We start from the raw sequence: 24,169 nt of genomic DNA, 5'->3' as shown, positions 1-24,169 counted from the left end.
CAGATGAAGGAGAAATATATAAGATACTATTATTTGAAGTACTTTTAAAAAACGACAAGTTAAAATTAAATACAAATATAGCCATCCAGGCATGAGGGTGTTAAATAGTATAAAGACTTCAGAATCAAGCCAGCGGCCTGCAGTTATACTCTAGCCTCCACGAAAAGAATTAATTTCTGCAGACACCAAGAACTCTGCTGTTTATGCTGGATTGTTATCCAGTACATCCATTGGATCATTCTGATTGGGTTTTACAAACAGCAGTTTTTAGTTCGCTCCCCATGATCCACAAGTCACATTATCATTTTGACCCCATTGCATTCCAGATCATGAATGATCCACCACAAGCTTGCAGCTCCTATAAATCTGCTAACTCTAAGGAGGTCTAGGAGGGTCAGCGGCTGGATGGGAGATCACCTGGGAACCACTGGTCTGATGCCTTCCATGATGGATGAAAGGCAGGATATAAATCTTAGTAAACATTGTGTTTATTCAAAAAAAGTGGTGTGGGATTCTTACAAAGCAAAAAGGCTTCTAGTATTTGAACCCGGGAGTTGAAAACAAACTTACATTGTCTATTTCAGCTCCAATTTTCAATATGCCATTGATGAAACGTGGAACATCCTGAGGATGGAGAGAAGAAGAAGAGCAAAGGCTTATCAACAACCCTAACCTGCACTCATTTAACACCATGTCAGTGATCTGAAGGGGTTTTCTAACTTCTGCTGAGATTGAAGAGTAAGGCTACACAATCCTACCTATACTTACCAGGAAGAAAGCCCCACTGAATCCAATAGGCCTTATTTCTGATTAGGCATGGCTAGGATTGCTCCTAGACTTTGGCACTCCCTCCCTCCCTAGAGAAACTAGACTGGCTGCCTCCTTATTGTCCTTCCGCCAGCAGATGAAGACTTTCTTATTCTAGCAGGCTTTCGCAAACTGACTGTTTTTAATGAAAGCGCTGCTGCCATGCTGATTTCATTATAACTACTTGTATGGCTTCAGTATGTATATAGTTTAAATTCTATCAATGTTTAATTGGTTTTTAATTATCTTTTTTCTATGTTTTTAGTGGTTCTTATTCTTATCTATAAACTGCCTTGAGTCCCCGTCAGGGGGAAAGGCGGGGTATAAATAAATATAGAATAATAATCTTCTTAATGACTTACCGCAAACTTTTTGGCTATATCAGTTACATCTTCTAATGTCTCGATTTCATATAGTCTCTCCAGATTGAGTTCACCCACTTCACAATCACTTAAATATAAACAGATTCACATTAAATGACTTTTTCTACTACTATATGAGAAATATCAAAATAAAGGTGGTACTTAGATCTATGTACACATATTAAAACAAGATTTTGAGAATCTCATAATTCATTTAAACATCAATAGTCAAACAGGCATGTCTATTCAGTTGTAAGTCCAACTGAGTGTTTACTCTGAATAATTTACAAAGCAAAGATAGGCATGCTGGTCCATAAGAAAAGATTCAAAAATTCAGTTGGGTCATGCTTTTAACAGAACCAACCAAAATGTCACAGAATTGTGATAGAGATTCAAGTTCTCCTGTACTCTTAATAAGACAGGATGTAATAAAAAGTAGAGTAAGGTGAGGGTCTAGGAAAAAATTGTGCTTGTTAATTTATTGTTATTTCCCCATGACCCATTAAAAAAAAGAACGTTAGCATTCTACTTTTAGAACCGTTCTCTGTCCTGATGCTGCAAAACATACACAGGTTTTCCATATTTCAGCTTTCAAACAAGAGTGCAAAGTAAACATTTAATGAACAAGAAAAACGCCTGCTTACCTGGAATCAAGACATTTCTTTGTGTGCTTACATCCAGGCGCAAATAAAAATGGCCAAAAGGTATATATTTTGATCATGTCACAATATTTGTGCAGCTCAGAAACTGGTTTACTACACCATATTTTACAGATTTCACCTATGGAACAAAAAGAAAGGAAAAATAAAACTAAGTTCTAATAAGCCTTACAAATCTGAAGATCTGCACCACTGCTTGACTGCTACATCAGATCTTATTCTATTCTTCTGCAGCAGAGCAAAATGCAGGACCATTAAAACAACCATAGACAGACAAACCAAATAGGAAAAAGAATTTCTTACTAACTTGCATTGTTAGTTTATGTACCTGGTCTATATTTCACTGAAGAACAGCTTTCAAATTTTGCACGAACCTACAAAACAACATAGATATTGACAGTTAAAGTGCTGAAGGCAAATAATGTGAACCAAAAGTTAAAAACAGCTCATGTGTAAGCAATAGTGAGTCATCTGATCCAGGAACAGGTTTTGAATGCAACTCAAAGGATTACCAACAAGTTATCAAGAACCAAACCTGATCTCTTTTGCAGAGCATGCTCATACCAAGCAGTTTCTCAATGCAGACTGAGAAGAGGATGTTTGCTCCGAAATGCCTGCTGTATGTTATACAGACTAGCTGAGTGTTGTTTTCATCTCTGAAACAGAAGGACTTTGTTTGCTACAGAAGGACAGAAAAGAACTTCTAATCCAGCAGCATGGTGATGACTTCCAATGGACCAACATAAAACAGTTTGTGGCAGAACAGTGCCACAGAGCTAGTGTATGAAATACCCTTTGAAATGTATAGCAGGGGACAGGAGAGAACTTCAGAAACAGAAACTAGTTTACCATGGTGAAATGTTGCACCTCAAAGCATTTAATAGAGAGTGATGTTACCTTGTGACTGGCCTTCAGAAGGGGCCTGCTACCCCCAAAGCACAAGTCTACAGCATATATTTTTTTTAACTGTTTCCTAGTACCGACTATGATCCTCTCCTGTTTCTACGGTGACAGAACAAGACACCTGACAGACCATTACCAATAGCTAGTTGCTGCAATGTTAACCCACGGTCATCCATGTTAAAAATGAACAAATACGTTAATAAAAAAAACCTTTCATCAGTGGTGCCAAACGTGTTTCTTTTTCTGATATACGAACAAAAGATGTGCACATATGGGAAATAAAAAATTAAGCTGATTCTATGCCTCTCTCTCTCTCTCCTTTACAGCTAATATTAGGTGGCAGCACGAAAATCAAGCACAGCTTACCAGTTCACAACACGGTCTGACATAAGCTCCATATAACGTGATGTGATTGAAAATATCTGGATCAAGTTCAGGATTTGCCATTTTGCATGATCCTGAAAAAGAAATAAATAAATGAGGAAACAATGAAAAGGGGGGAAATAAATAAATAAATAAATTAGCCTTTGAAATATTGGTTATCCCTAGGGATTTTAATAAAGGTTAAAGCACAAAGAACCACCTTTCCCCGCAATAACAAAAAAGATCTTGATGAAAGAGGGACTAAAACATTTGAAACTATTTGATTCAGCTCTTGGGGACACAGCTCTGAGTATTTTATTTATTTATTGCATTTATATCCCACAATTTTCTCCAAGGAGCTCAAGGTAGCATCTCCACAACAACCCTGTGGGGTAGGCTTCTGATAAAGCACACCTCAAATCACCAGGCAAAACTACTGAATCAGAGTGGCAAACATGCCTCTAGCTCTACCAACATAATTATTAGTACCATAGGCTTAATGTACTCTTTACAAAAGTTCTATTCGTTCACTAGTACCAGAGATGGAAAGACTTATTTGCATTGGATTCCCTTACTGCAGAGGCTGAGAACTCGAGACACTCCAGATGTTGCTGGACTTCAACTCCCATTAGCCCCAGGCAGTCTGGCCATGGGATGGTGGGAACTACAGTAGAACAACATCTGGAAGGCCACATGCTCCCCCGCCTTACTCGAAATGATTTCATAAAACTTTACTTAAAGCCAAGTGACACTGTGTTTGCTAACTTGTTCATATGGGAGGCATAACAGGCGCCAAGAGCAAGTCCAAAGTTTGCAATCCAAAGAATAGTCAACTATAGCGGGATTAGATCAGCTGTAATTAGACTGTAACATCCTCAGGGAATTGACCCGACTTCTTCCTTATGTAGACGAGATGATTGTTGGCCCAGACGAGGTTGATGTCCCTACATATAATCGTAACAGTATCAGGAAAACTTTATCAATGTTAACTTTTGCCTTTGAAAAGGGTGTCATAACTTTACTACTCACAGCTTTTGTTTTTTAAAAGAGCATTGGTCCTGTTATTTATTTTTATCTCACCTGTTAACCCTCTGTTATAGGAATTCTAAGGTCATATATATGTATATGTGTGTATATATATATATATATATATGTGTGTGTGTGTGTGTGTGTGTGTGTATATACTGTGTGTGTGTATATGTATATGTATATGTATATGTATATGTATATGTATATGTGTGTATATATATATATATATATATATATGTATATATGTATATACAGTTATGTGTGTGTGTATATATAAATGTACAAGGCAAACACATACATAAGTATATAAACCATGTGTCTGAAATAGTACAGGAGAACAATCCTGAAGCCATTTTGACTCTCCCAAATTGACCTCAAATGTTTCTCTGCAAGGAGGAAGGAAATGGGAAAAGCTTTCCAATTGTCTTTGGACTGTAGGGGCTTACACATCTCTGTAAATACAGTCTGGCAAGTATCTGTTAAGCTGAGAACACTATCAATATGCATAACAGTTTCAGAAACTAAGTATTTACCATCTCAAAGCCAGGCTACCCAAAAAAGGCAATCAGATAAGGCATTATCAGGTATCCTGGCAGACAGGATAAAAGCAACACTTTCAAATATCTGCTGGGGACCACCTCTTTCTGTGATGTATTTATGATATTTTGGGGGGTGGTCTAGAGCTACAGGATAGTAGGAAATTTCAAAAGTCTATACAGTATAAGAGCTTACACACCAATGTTCTGGGTTCTTCTCCTCCCTCCCTGTGTGGGGTGAGCAGGAGACCCTGTTGCAAGAGTTTAATAAAGATCATGCTTACTAGCTGCTTTGCTTCTCAATATTTTCTGGTTTGCCTATGTTATTTTCTCCTACTGATAGAAAACCGACGTAAGGACTCTATACGGGCTCTTAGATACCCCATAAGGGAAAGGGAGAAGTTTTTTTTCTTACAATACCTCCCAAAACTAATTAAAGTTTAGGTTTCAGTCTATGCTAGTAGTGTGCACACTTTCTCTCTCAAAGTACCGTAGATATGAACCTTGGGGAAAGCCAGGTAGCCGGACAGCCAACAGCATCATCTACCAGCTCACTGTGTGCATGTACCGTATTTTTCGCCCTATAGGACACACTTTTTCCCCTCCAAAAATGAAGGGGAAATGTGTGTGCGTCCTATGGGGCGAATGCAGGCTTTCACTGAAGCCTAGAGAGCGAGAGGGGTCGGTGCGCACCGACACCTCTTGCTCTCCGGGCTTCAGGAGAGCCGCAGCGCCAGCCCCACAAGGTCGGGGGACAGCGGGGAGGCGGAACGCCGCCATCCCGCTGTCTCCCGATGTGGTTTGGAGGCTGAGGCAGGGAGACGCGTGCTTCTCCCCGCCGCCAGCCCCGCATGCTCCGGGGACAGCGGGGAGGCGCAGCGCGTCTTCCCGCTGTCCCCGGACCTGGTCTGCAGGCGAGCGGTGGGGAGAAGAGCGCTTCTCCCCGCTGCCTGCCCCGCAACCTCCGGGGACAGCTGGGAGGCGCAGCGCGTCTTCCCGCTGTCCCCGGACCTGGTCTGCAGGCGGGCGGCAGGGAGAAGAGCGCTTCTCCCCGCTGCCTGCCCCGCAAGCTCCGGGGACAGCGGGGAGGCGCAGCGCGTCTTCCCGCTGTCCCCGGACCTGGTCTGCAGGCGGGCGGCGGGGAGAAGAGCGCTTCTCTCCGCTGCCGGCCCCACAAGTGCCTGGGGGGGAAATTATTTTTTTTCTCTTTATTTCCCCCCCAAAAAACTTGGTGCGTCCTATGGGCCGGTGCGTCCTATGGGGCAAAAAATACGGTACATTGACCACAATCATTGGAAACATGCAAGTCAGCCCACGGCAACATGTTCTGTAAAGGACTCTAAAGCTTCAATTGGTTCAAAATGCAACAACAAAGGTGCTACCTGGAGCCTGCCAGGGAGCGCATAGCACCAATAATGCATCAATCACACTGGCTCCTCATTTGCCTCCAGGCACAGTTCCAGACCTGATAACAGTCTTTGATGCTTTGAACTCCGATAGCTCTCTCGTGGGAAAATGCTGGCTCTGTTACATCATAAACTAAGGCCCTGTCAGATATTAGCAACTCCTGTTGCTAGAAATAGGACAGGAGCCCCCAACTCCTCTAGTGAACATCTTTCTCCACCTGAGTTCTTAATTTCCTTTTCAAATTGTTTTTATTAAAGATGTTCTCAATCTCAAAGAATTAAGGGGAGGTGGCTGTGTCACTTCAAGAGGCAGGCATGTTCAGAACAGCTCACCTGGAATCCTACAGGCAAATACATGAGAACTCTGAGGGTTGCCTGATTAGAGGAGCACAAAAGAGGTTTTGATTGTTCGTATGTATGTATGGGGGATTAGCTCAGAAGGTGAAGGAGCAGGGTGGGGAAGAGTGTCGGATCCAGTTCCTGTAGTCTGGCAATAAAAGCAGAGAGAAGAGGCAATCTGTGCAAAAATCCTGAAAGCAGTTCTCTCCCTGGATTTTGCTGCCCCATTGTTGCTATGCAAGTATTTTAGGCTGAAGAACACTCCAAAGTCAGTATGGTGCACAGTTTACATAACAAGTATGGAGTACGATAAGCCCTGGGACCTTATAACGAAGGGAGGGTAAAAAATCTAAACTGAAATAATAAAAAAGAGGTAAAACTGCTCTGCAAGCCTTTTAAAACACTAATATTTATTTAGCTTCCTGATAAGACTAACCATATATTTAAGGTAGAATTCTAAGCATCTGCCCACAGAGCCAAGGCCTACTGAAACTGTGACAGGTCAAGGCTTTACAGCTGGCTGCTAGATAACAAAGCTATGAATCTAATCAAGGCTAAATTCAGCAACAATTTATAGACTCCCCCCCCCCCACAGCCAGGGGTGGGGAGCCTTTTTCAGATTAAGAGCCACATTCCCTTCTGGGAAAGCATCCTGGGACCATAGGCCAGTGGATGAAGCAAAGAAGGCAAATTTTGCCTCTGTATATTGAGTGGGCTGGAAGATTCTCCAGGCACCCCTCTCTGTCTCTCATCCAAGTAATCAAGTCATCAGCACATTCCAGGTAAGCAAGGCCAGTGAAGGGTATGGCCTACAGAGAGGGGGGGTGACCTAAGTCAGATAGAGATGCCAGGAGGGCCACATTGGGCTCCCAGGCAAGAGGTTTCCCACTCCTGCCCATGGTCCAACTCTTCATCGCCATGCCTGGTGAGGTCAGGCTGGTGGGCATGTGGAGCAGGACATTTCTGACCAGTCCCTCCAGGCTTTGGGGCTCCCTCCTCTGGGATAGCCATATGGCCCCTTGCTTTTAGCCTCCTGGCGCAGGCATAGTGTTAAGAGTTTGGTGTTTCACTGAGCATTTGGGGGAGAGGCCTAAGTTTTAATTGGATGCAGTGTTTCTGCTCTTAACATTTCAATCTCCATTGTTTGGTTGTTTTAGTACTATTGGTAGACGCAGGCATAGTTAAGAGTTTGGTGTTTCACTGAGCATTTGGGGGAGAGGCCTAAGTTTTAACTGGATGCAGCATTTCTGCTCTTAACATTTCAATCTCCATTGTTTGGTTGTTTTAGTACTATTGGTAGACTGGTTTATTCCAGTTGTCGCCAACCTCTTGAGGCCTGTAGTCACATTTGCAAATCAGGAAAACAGTATGGGCATTACACATACCCTGCAACACACCACTATCTATTCTGCTGGAAACAACAGAATGCTTCATTCAAGCTGAACTTTAGCAGAAGGGGAAGAGACCACTGAACAGAACATACGCTTCTATGGTCACCTGAGATCTGTGGGTGAGGGGTGGTATACAAATTTAATAAATAATAATAATGTTGGTGACCCCCTAGTTTATTTATTTATTTTAATAATTTTTATTAACTGGCCAATCACATCAAATTAAATCACATCATATAAATTCCGAATTACAAAGCCAAATTTTTAAATTTTGTTGGGGGAACCCATACTTCAAGATCCAAAGGGGAATTCAGATCATCTTCTTATTACTGCGTTAATGTCCAAATCAGTCCCAATCAGTCCAAACAAAGTTCATAATTCTATCCAGTCTTATCTTGGTGTTGCCACATCATATCTTGTTCGTATAATTTCTCTTTTTCCTTTACGATCTCTTCTGTTAGTCTCCTTAAGCCGATAGCAAGTGTAATAATCCTGTGTGGATTTCCCGTTCCTCCACTAAGTCCAGATGGTTTCCATATATCTCCTTCGTAGATAACATCACTTTATCCATCGTAAATTTTGGCATTTGTCGCTCTTAAGTCCTGAGGAGTTGATTCACGATATGTAAACAACTCTATTTCTCTCTTTCTCCTCCCAGACCCAAGAGCTCCCACAATGCCTCACAAAATGGCGAACGGCATTTTTTCCTGACTGCGTCACTCCAAAACTCTTAGCTTTCCAGCTTCATCTTGAAACATTGCTTTGGATCGAAAGTTTATCTCCACACAGCCTTAAATCCACAGCTTAAGTCCTTAATTTCTGACTCATTAGGGGAGGGGGATTCTTGTTAAATCACATAAAAAGGTAGAGGCAGGTTTTTCCCCCCCTCCCCCCTCAGTCATTACCGTATCTTGACGTTCTTCTCGTATTTTATTGTTGTCTTGTTATCAGAGATCTCTTCTGTCAGCAGTATTTACTCCCCTTTTTCCTTGATGTATGTGCAATTAATCATGTCCAAATTATTTCTTTTAAAGATCATTGCAACCGGCGGCGCGAATCGGGGACGGCGTCGAGGAGTGCCGAAAATCCCACAGGAGGGCTTTGTGCCTAGTGCCCCCACCCCCACAAATTCGGGGGTGGTATAGGGCACAGCAGGCAAGGGCCGTCCCCCCCATAATCCTGGGGGGGTTAAGGAGGCTAATTACCCCCATCATAGCCTCCAAATTACCTCGTGTGGGTCGGAGAGATGTTATTGTCAGCCATCTTCCGATGCGCCACCTAGTGGCCCCTGTGACCCCCTAGTTTATTCTATCAACTCCTTTTTAAATGTATATTTTGGTTACCTTTCTTTAACCAGAAAAGCTAAACTCTGGTCTCCTTTTCTGATCTCCGGTTGTCTCTGTCATTTCCTCCTTCCTTCAAGCTAACATATAGCACTGGCAGCAGCACACAAGTTTTTCACTCTTCAGCAATTCACACATTACAGGCTTTCCTGAATATTCATTGACAGAAAACCCAGGTATTCTAACTTGACAGGAAGCTGCCAATATTGGTTCGCAGCAGCACGGGCCTATACTGTATATGTTTTTCCAAACATTCATTTGTCTAATTCACACATAGTGGTTTGGGTGCAGAGCAGAAAACCTAATTCGTGAACTGATAATGAAGAAGTCTCAGTCGACGTTATCCTCATTGAACTCAATGAGTACTGTAGTCATGTTGTGCAAGTCTGACTTCCTGGCTGCAACAGAACCCTCTGAATCACCAACACAAAACAATGCATATTGTTTCTACCTCCACTTGATTGGGCCACAAATGCTTTTTAAAAAGATGAAGAAAATTATCAAAAGAGGAAACATCAATCAGCCCACAGGCCTTATGTTGTAAATTTGAATTTTCTCAAATTTAAAATGGAAGAAATTGTACTTTTAACTGTACACTGTACTTCTTTTATAGTAATATATTGTTCGTTGTTGGGGGGCTTTAGGGAAAAAAGTAATAAATCCATTAAAACCAACAGAAATTACATGGAGTTTGGGGAAATTTTACACATGCAAATAACTCACTCCAATATAAAGTTGCACAAAACTGCCCAACAAAACTAGGAAGCTCATAACCAAAACATCTGCGCATCAAAGGAATTTATTTTAAGAAGTTGGCCCTGGCATATATAGTGATGGACACACAATAGTATTAGGAACTTCCTGTAATGTTTATTTTTAAAAAAAAAAACACAACACTTAAAATTCACAACCCTATGCACAAAGGCACAGATCCAAAAGAAGATAAGGCTTTTAAACAAGGCCTACCCCAAACCATAATCAAATCGTGCATCACCCCAGAAACACATTGCAAAAAATCACCACCATGGGCACAAAGGCGTGGATCTAAAGCACAAATAGGTTCATGCGATTGTTACACAGAATGCCTCCAACTCTCCCAGACCCTGTACAGAAATGCAACTGTTTAAAAAGTGCCACTCTCAACTTGGGGGGTGGGGGCTGGGGTGCGTGGTTAACCCTTCCGAATCTGCACTTAGGCATTCGACGGGGGGCGAGTGTTTATTAGTCCACTTCCAGGTCATCCGAGGAGGAGACTGGAAAGAGTTTGGCGCCTTCGGAGCGGAAAGCCTGCAGCGCCTCTCCAACAGCAGGCCTACTGCTACGAGCCTAATGTTCCCGATTCCGGAGCGGGTGTGGCTGGAAGGAAGCGATCGCCTGGCAGCATTCAGACGTGCACTTCAAAATCACGTTCCGCGGCCACAACAGCCACAGGCTTAGTCGTAATCAATATGGACAAAAGGGCCTTTCGCGCACGCACTGTTTGAATGCCAGGCTCCAGCATGGGAGAAAAGTGAACCGCCCACGAGACTGTGGAGCAGCGGCCAGGCAGGCAGGCCGGCCAGGAGGCTGGGCCACGCGGATTCCCGAGCAAAACCCCCACGCCTCCACCCACTCTCCGCGCGCACCGGCCGTACCTCTCTCACCGGGCAGACAGGCGAGTCTTTGCGCCGCCTCCGCCGCTTTGCTTCTGCTCCGAGCAGCCACCTCCACTCGCTCCGCCCGCTCGCAAGCGCTGACGTGCTGCTCTGCTCTTCCCTCCCCAAGCAATACGCAGGAAAACCCACAGGCGACGCTTCGGTTTCGTTTCCGCTGCTCTCCTGCCATAGAGCGAGAAACAGGGCGGAATTGCAACCCCGTAGACTTGCGGGGAAATGGAGGGATGATCCCATTCCCGGTGGGTGTAATTCCTTGGTTCCTTTTAACGATTTGCGGGAGGGTTAGCCGTGTTGCAGCAAAAAAGGCTTGCATATTTATTATGGCATAAGCTTTCGTGGACTGCTGGCCACTTCATCAGAAGCGTGGCATGGCATTTTTAATAACTATCCTAAGCTTATGTGTCTGTATCTTTGCAATCAGCGAGATTTGAGCTGTTTGCATTTAATTTCCTGTAACCCAGGTTTCAACCCCATCAGCGCTAGGTGTATAAATATTACTCAAGAGAATGCTTCCTGTATCTGATGGAATTGGCTGTAGTTCCTGAAATCTTGTGTTTCGGTTCCTTCTGAAACATACTTTTCTCTGCTCAGGCCCACAGAAAATCAGAATTATAGCTCAGTCTACAGGGTACCCACAGCAACAAAACACAGGGAAGATGCACTTAATGAACTCAGGTATAATTTTGTATGTACTGTTTTGTGTGCAAAATGTTTATGTTTTTGTTTAAATGTTTCAAAAATAACACTGCCAACGCCAATGTTCTTCTCCATACTGAATGTATGAGAAGTGGCTATGCTGAAGAGTGGCTCACAGCAGCCCCGCAAAAGGGCATCCAACCTCAACTTAAAATCCACAGTTGGGACCAACCCAAATATCACAAAAAGGTGCCAAGCCTCCAACCACTCCAGAATTCTTCCTCAGGCAAGATGTTGCACAAAGCAAGAGGTAAGGGGGACAAGTAAAAATGCAGAAAGAACCAAAGAATGGGCTAATGTTGTAGACATGAAATTAGTTTATACTCTTAAAAATATGGAGGCTCCATCTCGACACACCTAGGTGACATTTTTATTGAGCCCATTTTAAATATTGTCCAACTGTGGATTCTGAATGCTTTTCATACGGAGCAACACAACTACCTTTGCAATTCATGTGCCTCGAACTACAAAGGGTATTATGGCATATTAAAGACTAACACTTTTATGGTATGAACTTTTGAAGGCTTCATCCGATGCAAATAAGGCGTGCGTGTGTAAAAGCAGCGAGGTTGGGAAACGAAGTGCCAAGAGTACAAACAGTGAGAATTCAGTTAGAGCCGACTTGTGGGCAGAAATAAGCGTAGGGACCTTTTTTAAAAAAACAATCACTGTAGTGCTAGATGCCCAAACAAACAGCTTGCTAACTCGGAGGTGACTTAACATCCGCAACGGGGCCATCAACGAGTCTCTTATTCGAAGCATAGAGATAGAAAAGGTTAGCATCGCACAGCTTCCATTTCCGGGAAAAAAAAATGAAAACCGCCATTAGCTGTGATTCCCTAAGCGGGCTCAGAATAGCGCCGCTGCCTCCCTTTGGCATATCTATAGGGAGCCCGCACCCCTTTACATCGGAAGGGAGAGCCGAAAGATGGTTCAAATTGCGGACCAGGAAGGCTAAGAGGGGCTGCGGCGCAGTTGTGCGAAGGGTTGTGGAGCATCTCTAATGTCTCCTGGCTGAAGTTGTGGGCTGACTCACACGCTTGCCCAACTTCCGGCTGAATTTGGCGAGTTTCCATCTGACGGGTTCGCTAAGGGGGAGAAACAGCAAACCGGGACTGCGCCGGAGTCCATGGGACCATCGACGCCTGCAGTCGGTTGAAATGGATTGGGGTGGGTGGATGTCTGCGAGGGCAGTTTAACCAGACAGTTGCAATCCTAGGTGTGTTTTGAAGGGGGCTTTTTCTCTCTCTTGGAAATCCAATCCAGGCATCGATAGAGATTGATCAGATCAGGGCGGATTTTTAACTGGGAAGGGGCGGCGAATATTTTACAGCAGTATTTTTAAAACAACACCATGCCTGCTTTTAGGTGTAGTGCGGTGGTTAGAGAGTTAGGACTAGGTTTGGGGACCAGGTTCAAATTCGGGAGTGCCCATATCTCGCTTGCTTTGCATGAAGAAGTCTCCAGGTTCCGTTCCCCAGCATCTGTATGCAGGGGTGGGAATAATCCTGCTCGAAACCCTGGGAATCCTCTGCAAGGCAATGGTGACAGCGATTAGCTCGATGATCCAAGTGTTTGACTCGTGTCTAAGGCAGCTAAGACCTGGGCACAGTCATTCTCTCTGAGCCTAACCTGCCCTACAGGATTGTTGTGAAAATATTTTTCAAGAAAAGAAAAGGAGGGGTGAGAAAACCATATATGCTCCCTGAGCTCTTTGAAGGACAGGGACGATATAAATTAAAAAATAGTAACTTCCAGTTGCCTTTATACGGAGATGCATGTACTGTAGTCTTTATTTACTGCAGGTCTGCCTTATATTCTCCCCCCACCCCCAAAAAAGAAACCCACTTTGTGGTTGTAGAAAACACTTATCATAATTAGCTTAGAAAGTTGTTGGTTTTTAATACAAAGTTGAATGAATGATAAGAGAACATGAAGCTGTTAAAACTGTTCATAGTCCCCTTTTGGTGGGGACTATTAGGTGTTTGGAAGTGCTAAATGATTTGTAATTGCACATTAGCATAAATTGAAGTATTTGAATTCGTAATCAATATTGCCCTGGATGCAGCTGAGAGTAAGCTAACTTTTCATATTTCTGATGAAGTGTTTTTTGTAACTTGCCATCTTGCATCCAACCAAAGCAGGAGTGATGCCTAGTTTGTATCTCTTGTATACTTACAAGTTTTACTGTGTTTTCCACAGTTTCACTTCTTCAGTTGGTGGGGAAATTTATTTGAGAGCAGTGCCTTGTTGTTGATGGAGGTAGAATGCTAACACAACAAAACACTAATGGTCTTTCCCCCCTCCTAAATAGATAAATAGAAGATAGCAACATGGTTGAAAACTCACCGGCCCCATTGCCAGAAAGAGCTATATATGGCTTTGTTCTGTATTTAGGATCCCAGTTCCTATTTAGTAAGTATATTTCTTTGTTCAGTAACTCATTTTAGCCCAATCCTCCTTCCACACTTGTGACTGCAATCCAAGAAGACACCTTGGTCAACCTGGTTATTTCACTATCAACCTATTATTTCACCTTATAATCAACCACTTAACACCCTTTCATAGTTCCAAGACTTTAAAGTGTGATGGTAAGGAGGATGTCAATACTGAAAACAAAAGTGCTTAGGGATCATGACCAATTAGGCTTGCTGGGTTGAGACTCTGCAAGGGTTGCTAGACCTCTTCAGGAGCCACATATAAGATTGTACTGTAAAGGTAAAGCTCATTGATTTCATTATGACTTATTCCCAGATAAGTGAGCCTAGGACTGCATTCAAATCTGTGGGAATTGCTTCCAGGTAGTCATGCACAGAATCTAAAGGAATCTAAAGGATCTAAAGGATTCTTCTGAATCCTCAGTTTTATGTGTTGTACTTTGCCTTCATTTGAAAGCACTTGACCAATATTCTTATTGTTCTAAAACATGCAATCCTTCAGACTTGTCTTGTCATTCAGCCAATTGAATAACTTTAGCTCTTCACTGTTGGAAGCTGCTGTGGCCAGTGATGTCTGATAGACTTCCCCCTTCTCTGCACAAGAACCTAACCCTATTCATTTTTACTTGAAGTAAGTCTATTGCAGCACTGTAGTGGTCTTTCATCCAGACATATATTAGCCAGATCAGAATCTCATAACCAGCAATAACAGTCTTTCCAGTGACAGCCAGGCCATAGATGCAAGCTTGGCTACTTTGTTGTAGGAGATCATATCACAGCAGCCATTGACTTTTCTTCCTTCTTGTTTTATGCAGTACTGTACCTTGTCTGGGCCTATATACCTGAATCCTGGCTGTTCTCATGGGGGTTAACATACTGGCCTCAAAAGTAGGTTTGAATAATTTTTCACACTAAATGTCTTTCATGTCGGTCGACCTCAGTTAAATAGAGAATAAATGTTTCTGTACATTTTGCCTTGTATCTCAAGTTATACAAATACTGGAAACATACTTAAAAAAAAATGAAAGCTGAGAATCGTGGAGGGGGGGGTTGCTGTTGTCCCTTTTCCAGTGCCAGTGTGGTGTAGTGGTTAAGAGCAGTAGACTCATAATCTGGGGGAACCAGGTTCGCGTCTCCGCTCCTCCACATGCAGCTGCTGGGTGACCTTGGGCCAGTCACACTTCTGTGAAGTCTCTTAGCCCCACTCACCTCACAGAGTGTTTGTTGTGGGGGAGGAAGGGAAAGGAGATTGTTAGCCGCTTTGAGACTCCTTTGGGTAGTGATAAAGCGGGATATCAAATCCAAACTCTTCTTCTTCTTCTTCTTCTTCCAGCACTAGCCTCCGGCAGGGGACACATCCATGGCTAGTCAGAGGCTTCTGGAAAGCCTGTCATAGCAGAGCATGAAGGCATGCATTCCACCCTTCCCCAAAAATAGACTGTCCCAAGCACCTGATATTCAGAGGCAGTATGTTTTTGAAATGATTTCCTGTAGCCATCAAGGCTAAGAGCTATTAATGTCCTTGTTCTCATTACATTTGTCTAAGCTTTTTTTAAAAAAGGCCTTCCAAGAACGTGATAATTGCCACATCCTGCGCCAGCAAACTCCATAGATTAACCATTCTTAATCACGTCGCTCTTGTGTGATGAGCGATGGAGAACCATTTTGGGAACTCTTGCTCTACTGATTGGGTGTTATCTAACTAAGTCATGCTCTGAACAGAACCACCGAAATTGGTAGACCTACTCAAGAGTATGATTGCCATTAGATACCAACACTTGTTAATTTTTAAAATTTCTATCCTGTCCTCTGCCCCTTTTGACTTGTTTACAAAATTAAAAGGCACCAAACTTGCCCCACAGGGAAACTGCTCCAGCCTCAGTCATTTTGGTTGCTCTTTGCTGTACCATTTTCTCCAGCACTACACCATCATCTTTGAAATATGACCTTACTTCATTTAGTGCTTGAAATGATTTCTGCTGTGTGTTTCCTTGTGTATACAACTCTACTTAAGGTAACTGTTTTTACCTCCATTTCATAGGTTCTGGGCTGTCGCTTTGCCTGTCTACCTTTTAGTTAGCGTGGGAATAGCCTATGTACTCCTCTTTGGTATTAACATGATCAGTACTGCTCCACTGAATTCCACACACACCATTACAGGTAAGGATGCTGACAAGGACTGCAAGTAATACACTCATAATACTATTTTTAGCTACTCACAATACAGTCGTGTCTTGGTTTTCGAACAGCTTAGTTCTCAAACGTCGCAAACCTGGAAGTGACTGTGCAAACTATTTTTGGAAGCCAAACGTCTGACGGGGGTTCTGCAGCTTCTGATTGGCTGCAGGAGTTTACTGCAGCCAATCAAAAGCCGTGCTTTGGTTTCTGAACATTTTGGAAGTTGAAAGGGTTCCGTTTGACTTCCAAGGTACGACTGTACTTGTTTTTATTGTGGGACTTGTGAGCACTGGGGCTGCATAGGTATTGCATAGTTGACCACACCTTCTCCTGATCCCCCACAACAGTTTTCAAAGGACAGTGTAAAAACATACACCTAAAAGAACAGAAAGGAAATCAGAACATTATAAAAAAGAGAAAACTTTGGTCAAAACGGTATTACCCTACAATAGATGTGCAAAAGAGTTAATAAAAACATCTTGTGGGCAATACTGAAATGGATGTGATCCTGCAACTTGTAGCCCCCTCTTCAAACAACCTGCACCTATACTTTATTATAGTTTAAAATATCTACTCATGGGTCTGGTTTGTACATGCATGTACTTGTAGAGTAAGTTTTATCATCAGTATGCTTTTTGTCATTTGCATTTGTAAGAAATTACTCTCATCAACACATGCTGCTTGACACATAGATAAAAGGCTTTCCACTGAATTAACTCAAGAGTTTCTGCATTCAATCAATAGATTACGATATATCACATGATACCTTTCCTACTTTGCCCATCATAGAGTTGCTATATACTGAGGGAAATGGCATGTTACTGGCCTACTTGAAAATGCGAGTGGGGAATCATTTCTGGTATTAAACATTTTATGTCCTGGCTTTCCACAGTTCTTCAAGGCAGCTCAAAGCACCAGCGTATAACAATTTCATACAAGAAAACAAATTTAAACACGAATACTAGAACTGTGGATGTTAAAACCTAAAACAGCAAAACCAAATCACAATCTTAGTTTAATTTAGATGATAGATATAGATAGATAGATAGATAGATAGATTCCACCCTTCAGGAGAGCATCCAGGCTTGTTAAAAAAATAAATGAAATTAAATACCGTGTTAAGAGGGTGAGATTTAAAAGCCAGGGAGAATAAAAGCAAAAGGATTGTAGTGTTGGTTCCAGGTAGACCTCTGTGGGATAGAAATTCCACAAATGAGGTGCTGCTACTGAGAAGGTTTTAATCATCCACCTTACCTCTGATGGTGGGGACACTTGGAGGTGAACTTCCAAAGGTGGCTTCAATAGTTGCATCTTGTGTCTCCACACAAGATCCGGGAAGCCCACATGAGAGCATCCCAGAGTTTGGTAAGCAAGTCAGAGAGATGAAAAGCTCTTTCTATGCCAGGAAAACCCGGCACAAAAGGAGCTTTTAAGTTTTCTGCCTTGCATGCAATTAATTTGTGGGATTTCAACCAGCCTTTTGGAAGGCATGGTTTAAATGGCAATTGGGTTCTTACGGAAAGAAGTGTTGAATGGCTTCCCAACCTTTATAAAAAAGTCCTTCCTTGCAGAAGCTACCATCTTGGAAAGATGACTATCTTAGGCTACACTTAGTGGAAGCAAAACATTAAATTATCCCCCCCACGGCCTGCATCTTGAAGTAGTACAGTCCCCAAAGGATTATCCCACTTTTTCTGAATATATAGGTCATTCCTTAGTCTCTGGGACTCACATGGTAAAGCTGTATGCTGATTTTGTATGGTGGACTGCAAGGTTTTGGAAATAGATGTGCTGGCTTATTAGAGGAATCATTAATATATCTTGCTGTAAAACTACTTCCTTGTGAAAAAGTATTTTCTTAAGTATGACCAAAACATGATATATCTTATTTTTCCTTACATTTTCTACAGACCACTATGCAAAAAATCAGAAATGGAAAAAACCACAAGAAGACGCTATCCCTGCATTAAGAGATATTCCTATCACTGAAGTAAACAAAATGTTTTTCTTGTCGGACACAGAAGACTGCCCTAGAAACTAACTGAAGAAAAAGCATTTTTTAATAAAAAAAAATAACCAAACTTATTCATATGGGAAAGATTTATAAATTCCTGAGTTGAGGAGGCTGGTTGGTAATGAAGTGCTAAAATGCTTGGCTTCAGTGAGATTATGTAAAAGTGCCTCAAAAATATGGATGCAGTACTAAAAAAGCATCTTTCAAGGTCTGAGTGTCTTGCTCCACCTGGTGGAGAATGGCCACCAAGTGCCGTTCGTCCTCAGCCTGTGCTCTTTACATCCCCAAAAACACACATACACCACAAATATATCTGAGCAAAGGGCGTGCCATTTTTACCTTAACAGAAGCTGTGTGTCTCTCAGTTCTCCCATGCTGTGACAGACCTTCTTTTTTAAACTATTATTATTATTATTATTATTATTATTATTATACCCTCATATCACTTACCGTATTTCTCGCTGTATAAGACGCACCAGACCACAAGACGCACCTAGTTTTTCGAGGAAAACAAGGGGGAAAAAATTCTGAATCTCAGGAGCCAGAACAGCAAGAGGGATCGCTGCGCAGTGAAAGCAGCAATCCCTCTTGCTGTTCTGGCTTCTGTGATAGCTGTGCAGCCTCCATTCACTCCATAAGACGCACACACATTTCCCCTTACTTTTTAGGAGGGAAAAAGTGAGTCTTATAGAGCAAAAAATACGGTACCCTCATGCTTCTGTAAAAGCAGTGAACCAAGAACGCAAAGCAATTTTTTGCTATTGTCCTTTCGCTGGAAAGTAAAATCTGCAGAAGCTGGTAGGGTCTAAAAATCAGAACTTGTTTTCTGATCAGCATGCTCCCCAAGTTCTCAATAAGAGGCTATCCTGCATTAACTCTACAGATATCTCTGTAAACTAGATCCTTTAAATTTACGTGAAACACCTGTGTACTACAGTGTTGAAAAAGCCGAAGATAATCTCTCAGCTCTAAAGCTATCAATTAGTGCTGCTTTAGGGGGAAACTGCACAAGATCCTACTCTGAATTCCTGCGTCACATCAACAGATACCCACGTTGATAGCGATATATATATATATGTACACACACACACCCTAACCTTATTTTGTTTGGCAAAACTGCAATACTTGTGCCAATGTAAACCACTTAAGAACAACAAAGATCCTTGATCCCTTTGTTTCCTAAATTATGCCCTTATCCAAGCAACCCTAACTTATCCACTGTTTTGTTTAAACTGACTTTGATGCATTTACTGATGATAGAAAAATACTGCTCCCTTTCCCTTATGGGGTATCTAAGAGCCCGTATAGAGTCCTTAAGTACCGTAGGTTATCTGTCGGTAGGAGAGAATAACACAGGCCCATCAGAGAATATTGAGAAGCAAAGCAGCCAGTAAGCATGATCTTTATTAAACTGTTGCAACACGCAGGGAGGGAGGAGAAGAACCCAGGACACTGGTGTGCAAGCTCTTATACTGTATAGACTTTTGAGATTGCCTACTATCCTGTAGCTCAAGACCACCCCCCAAAACATCATACATACATCACAGAAAGAGGTGGTCCCCAGAAGATATTTGAAAGTGTTGCTTCTATCCTGTCTGCCAGAATACCTGATAATTGCCTTTTCTGGGTAGCTTGGCCATTCCTTTGAGATGGTAAATACTTAGTTCCTGAATCTCTTACACAGGAGTAGACAATTACCTTCTCAATCCAGCCCGCGGACAGGCCAGGAATCAGCGTGTTTTTAGATGAGTAGAATGTGTCCTTTTATTTAAAATGCATCTCTGGGTTGTTTGTGGAGCCTGCCTGGTGTTTTTACATGAGTAGAATGTGTGCTTTTATTTAAAATGCATCTCTGGGTTATTTGTGGGGCATAGTAATTCGTTCCTTTAAAAAAATAGTCCAGCCCACCACATGGTCTGAGGGACGCCTGAAAAAGGTTGCTGACCCCTGCTCTTAAGCATATTGAGAGTGTGCTCAGCTTAACAGATAACTTGCTAGACTGTATTTACAGGGAGGTATAAGCCTCTACAGTCCAAAGACAATTGGAAAGCTTTCCTATTTCCTTCCTCCTTGCAGAGAAATATTTGAAGTCAATTTGGGAGAGTAAAATTCAGGATTGTTCTCCTGTACTATTTCAGACCATAGCTGTCAACTTTCAGATTTGAAAATAAGGGATCAGTAGCCTCGAAAATAAGGGATCAGCAGTCTCACCTGGGATATCTAACAATCCGGGATAGCAGCAGGAAGCAGCAGGAAACAGCGCTGGAATAAGGGAATTTCCCACAAAAAAGGGAAGGTTGACAGCTATGTTTCAGACACATGGTTTATATATACTTATATATGTGTTTGTCTTGTACATTTGTGAACATTTATTTTATATATATAAGACCTTAAAATTCCTATAACAGATTCAAGTTACAAAAAAGAAGATTCTGACTAAACATCAGGAGGAATTTTTTGACAGAAAGAGTTGTTCAACAGTGGAACGATTTTCCATCCATGGAGGTTTTTAAGCAGAGGTTGTATGCACTGGCAGAGGAAGAGGAGTGTGCGGGGGGGGGGGACACACCGCCCCCGCAGCGTGATCCCAGTGGGGTGCCATCACAGCTGCCCCGCAAATATTGTGTATTGGACATTTCCCAGGGATAAGTCAACCTATTAATTGCAAGCAAGTAGTTGTGTGTGTATAGTTGTAGGCACTGCTTCCAGCAAGGGAATGCTATCTGTGCTTGGAGATAGGTAATCTATCTTGCTTGCTTAAAGCTTAGCTGGATTGCCACCAAAGAACTTTGTGCAGATAAAAAGACAGTGTGATAAATAGACATGCGCAAAAAGCTTCTGTGCTTTCAGTTTCCCTTGCTTTAAATAGATTTACCGAAAGTGGTTCAGCTTATTGGAAGCAAAATAGTTAGGTTTCGATTTATGAGCATGAACGGATGCTGGTTTTCCCCAGCACCAACCCCCCCCCCCCCAAAAAAAAAAAACCACCCCAGAAATCCGTTTTTGGCAGCTTTCCTGTCCAATGAGGAGCAGGAAAAGCCAACAGAGGATTTATAATTTGTCCTAATCTTAGATAGAAGGGCAGCATTGAGGAGGCAGGAGGGAAGCGAACACTTCACTAAAGGTAAGCTCTGGAATTCTCATAAGCAGACAGAAATCCCCCCGCGGTCGGTCCCCACCCCCACCCCCAATATTGCATGTTCATTTTCAAAATATTGAAAAACAAAAATGGTTTTTAGCTGGGAATAGCAATAACTTAATGCTGCAATGTTTTAATTTTTAAAATGTTGCTCCAGAACATCCCTCCAGTGTTTTGGATACTAAGGGATCTGTTCCAATAAATTCTACACAATAAGGTGGTCTGCATAACCTTCAACTATTATAGAACTGCTTGCGAGTCAAGCCTCTTTTTATCAGAGGAATTTACATCTTCGAAGCGATGTACGCTTAGAAATTGTCACAAGGAAAAGGCTAGTGTCTCATTCCAAGGAACTGGGTCGTGATTTTATACTTTATGGAACATTTCCATCCTCCTTCGAAAAGGTTTTGTTTGTGCAACCACGGATTGACTGCCTCCCCTACGGCAAGATCCGATGCGGATTGGGGCGCTCAGAAGCCAAATTTTTCACAGAACCGATCGGAGACAGAATCGTGGGCAGCGCGCACGTGTACGAGAAAAAACAGGAAGCGCAATACGTGATTCTAGATACATGAAAACAGAGCAGGGAGTAAGATCAAATGCGGATACGGAACCAGGAAATGAAGGACGAAAATGCGAACTTTTATATAAAATAAAGTATTTTTTAAAATAATAATAAATTAAAATGCATCCTCCCCTCCCCATCCAAAGGCAGTCTAAGCCTTCTCTGAATTCTGCCACAGACATAGCACAAAGAAGCAGCAAGAGGATAGAGAAGCTACAGCGCGGGTATATGGCGCTTCCGGGTTTTTTGCGCCTATTCGTGCCTGGAACCAACACAAGAGAGGGGAGGGGTGGAGACCTCCGGACCAATCAGCAGTCCTGTTATCTTCGCGTGAGGAGGGCGGGACAGCCAATCAGGGCGGCGGCGGCGGCGGCTGCTTCCCCCGCCCCTCCCCGCTCCCTCTCCGCAGCCGCTGAGGTACGGATGGGGGCGGGCGCATCGGTTGGCGGTTGGAGCCCCTCAGGCGCGTCGCCCGCGCGCCATGCTGATCACGCTCTGCTACTTGTACTTCTGGGCGCGCTGGGAGGCCTCTTCGGCGGGGCTCATCCGCCGCACGGTGCGCAGGCTGTACCGGACCCGCTGCTCCTTCACCTTCTCTACCTCCTCCTCTTCCTCCAGCCCCAGCTGCCCTCGCCAAACTCCGCAGCACCGGCAAGCTGCCCACCATCCGCTTCGCAAGCAGGGGCCCCGGCGCCCCCCAGAGGAGGAGAGAGTCTGCCTGAGGGTGGGGGACAAGGTGTTCTTCACTGACGAAACCCAGGTGTGAGGCGGGAAGGGAGGAGGAGGAGGCGCGGCCCGTGGCGCGCCCGTTTGCCAGGTGTACATAAAATGGATGGGCAGCGGGTGGTCCTCCAGTTGGAGGACACCCCAACCCCCCTCAGCCCCGACCAGTTTGGCCAGTAGTCGGGGATGATGGGAACTGGGGTCCAGTCAGGTACGGAGGACCACAGGCTTCCCACCCCTGATGTATAGGATGGGGGTAGGGAGATTATATATCTCAACACAAGTGTAGGATATTTGGACGGGGGAGGGAGTTATTATTATCATGTTTATGTCCCACCTTTTTTTCCAAGACAGTGGCTCAAGGTGGCTTACAGATGAAATAGAAACCGTTTTAAAAAAAGAAAAGTATATTGTAATACTCTGGGGTTTCTGGTCCTTTGACAGCTGGAGGGTAGGCAGAAATTAACAAGTGCAACTTTCCTTAGATTGAGGAGGGTGCAGCAATATGGTGGCACAGTAGTTTTGTTCAGATATGTTTATAGCCTGCCTTTCGCTTGAAAGGCCCCCAAACAAGAACAAAGCAGCTGTTTCTAAAGAGAAAAAGCAGGTACCGGTAACTAAGATTAGATATAGCAGCAGTAAGTTAATTGAAGATTACAGGTGATAATAGGTGAAAGCTCTGGAAAGCCTATTTTCACCCGGTGCCTGAATAGTAAGAATAATCAAAGGCACATTTGAGAAAGGAAAAGCATGCTTTAAAAATTTATAACCTGTAAAAAGTACAGGGATGCTTTGTATGTTAAGTAGTGTTATTTATTTACATACCCCCCCCCCCCGCAGCCACATTTAACGGAGATGTGATTACTCCCAATTGTTTGGTGCATGTACCAGTGAAACGCATGCAGTGGCAAAATCATGCTTGTTTGTGCATGTGTGTGTTAATTATGTGTTAATACAGGCTGCTTTGTGTATATAATTTAGAAAGTGTAATGTGTGACATGACCCTAAATATTTTGGTAGGATGAAAGATGTAAACTCTAGGACAATGTTAACTACAACACTGAGGGAGGAATTCAGCATTGCAGTGTTTCAAATATTTCGGTGTAAGCATTTCTGCTTGCCTGACATAATTATTTCCCCTCTTCTCCCCTTGCCTGTTGCTCCAGGTGTTCTCCTGAGCCCACAAGCTAGTTGGTGAGGGAAGCCCTGTTGTGCTAGTGGAAGACCTGAACATAGCTAAAAACATGTACAAATAAAAATATGCATTACAAATCATTAAAACACAGATACATACCGTATTTTTCACTCTATAAGACACACCAGACCACAAGACGCACCTAGTTTTTGGAGGTGGAAAACAAGAACAAAAATATTCTGAATCTCAGAAGCCAGAACAGCAAGAGGGATTGCTGCGCAGTCTGAAAGCTGCAGGTAGAGCTCCACCCATATTAAGGATTGAGTGGCTCTTATTGGAAGATGAGCTTCTGTAGATGTTTGGTTCCTTAAATCATTTAGCACTGATTCATTGAATCAATGTCCATAGTGCACAAGTGGCCAGGGCAAAACTTCAATGTTACATGAGATCCCATATTCCTGTCCAAGTTAGTAACCTGACAGCCTCAT

At 42.9% G+C, this 24,169-nt stretch overlaps 3 protein-coding genes across 7 annotated transcripts in view; 2 read left to right on the top strand and 1 right to left on the bottom strand.

Annotated features, from left to right (window-relative positions):
* Positions 1-11,242, bottom strand: part of TTC3 (tetratricopeptide repeat domain 3) — a 62,223-nt gene extending 50,981 nt beyond the window's left edge. Inside the window, exons 1-6 of one of the 2 annotated variants that reach the window (XM_079974879.1) lie at positions 10,773-11,242; positions 3,098-3,189; positions 2,157-2,202; positions 1,814-1,949; positions 1,170-1,257; positions 571-624 (exon numbers count right to left, since the gene is read on the bottom strand). In XM_079974879.1, coding sequence (XP_079831005.1) covers positions 571-624; positions 1,170-1,257; positions 1,814-1,949; positions 2,157-2,202; positions 3,098-3,189; positions 10,773-11,106 — 750 coding nt within the window. In that variant the 5' untranslated portion in view covers positions 11,107-11,242. The remainder of the gene's footprint in view (positions 1-570; positions 625-1,169; positions 1,258-1,813; positions 1,950-2,156; positions 2,203-3,097; positions 3,190-10,772) is intronic. The other variant, XM_079974880.1, reaches the window with a different exon arrangement.
* Positions 11,016-18,328, top strand: PIGP (phosphatidylinositol glycan anchor biosynthesis class P). Of its 4 annotated transcripts, none has more exons than XM_079974985.1 (6): positions 11,016-11,032; positions 11,385-11,468; positions 13,804-13,904; positions 14,743-14,815; positions 15,969-16,087; positions 18,016-18,328. In XM_079974985.1, exons 3-6 carry the CDS (start codon positions 13,823-13,825, stop codon positions 18,144-18,146), a joined length of 405 nt encoding a protein of 134 aa, XP_079831111.1. In that variant the 5' UTR covers positions 11,016-11,032; positions 11,385-11,468; positions 13,804-13,822; the 3' UTR covers positions 18,147-18,328. The 4 variants fall into 4 exon arrangements, with proteins under 4 accessions (XP_079831111.1, XP_079831110.1, XP_079831112.1 ...); XM_079974984.1 differs by having other exon boundaries at positions 11,019-11,036; XM_079974986.1 differs by lacking the exons at positions 11,016-11,032; positions 11,385-11,468 and adding an exon at positions 12,306-12,663.
* A 3,918-nt stretch (positions 18,329-22,246) lies between these two features.
* Positions 22,247-24,169, top strand: part of HLCS (holocarboxylase synthetase) — an 84,979-nt gene continuing 83,056 nt past the window's right edge. The window contains exon 1 of the mRNA XM_079974885.1: positions 22,247-22,583. Within this exon, the coding sequence (XP_079831011.1) occupies positions 22,305-22,583 (279 nt within the window). The 5' untranslated portion in view covers positions 22,247-22,304. The remainder of the gene's footprint in view (positions 22,584-24,169) is intronic.

Source organism: Podarcis cretensis (assembly GCF_951804945.1).
Source record: "Podarcis cretensis genome assembly, chromosome: 4".
Taxonomy (NCBI): domain Eukaryota; kingdom Metazoa; phylum Chordata; class Lepidosauria; order Squamata; family Lacertidae; genus Podarcis; species Podarcis cretensis.
The sequence above is the reverse complement of the archived record's forward strand: the minus strand, read 5'-3'. Positions and strand labels throughout refer to the sequence as shown.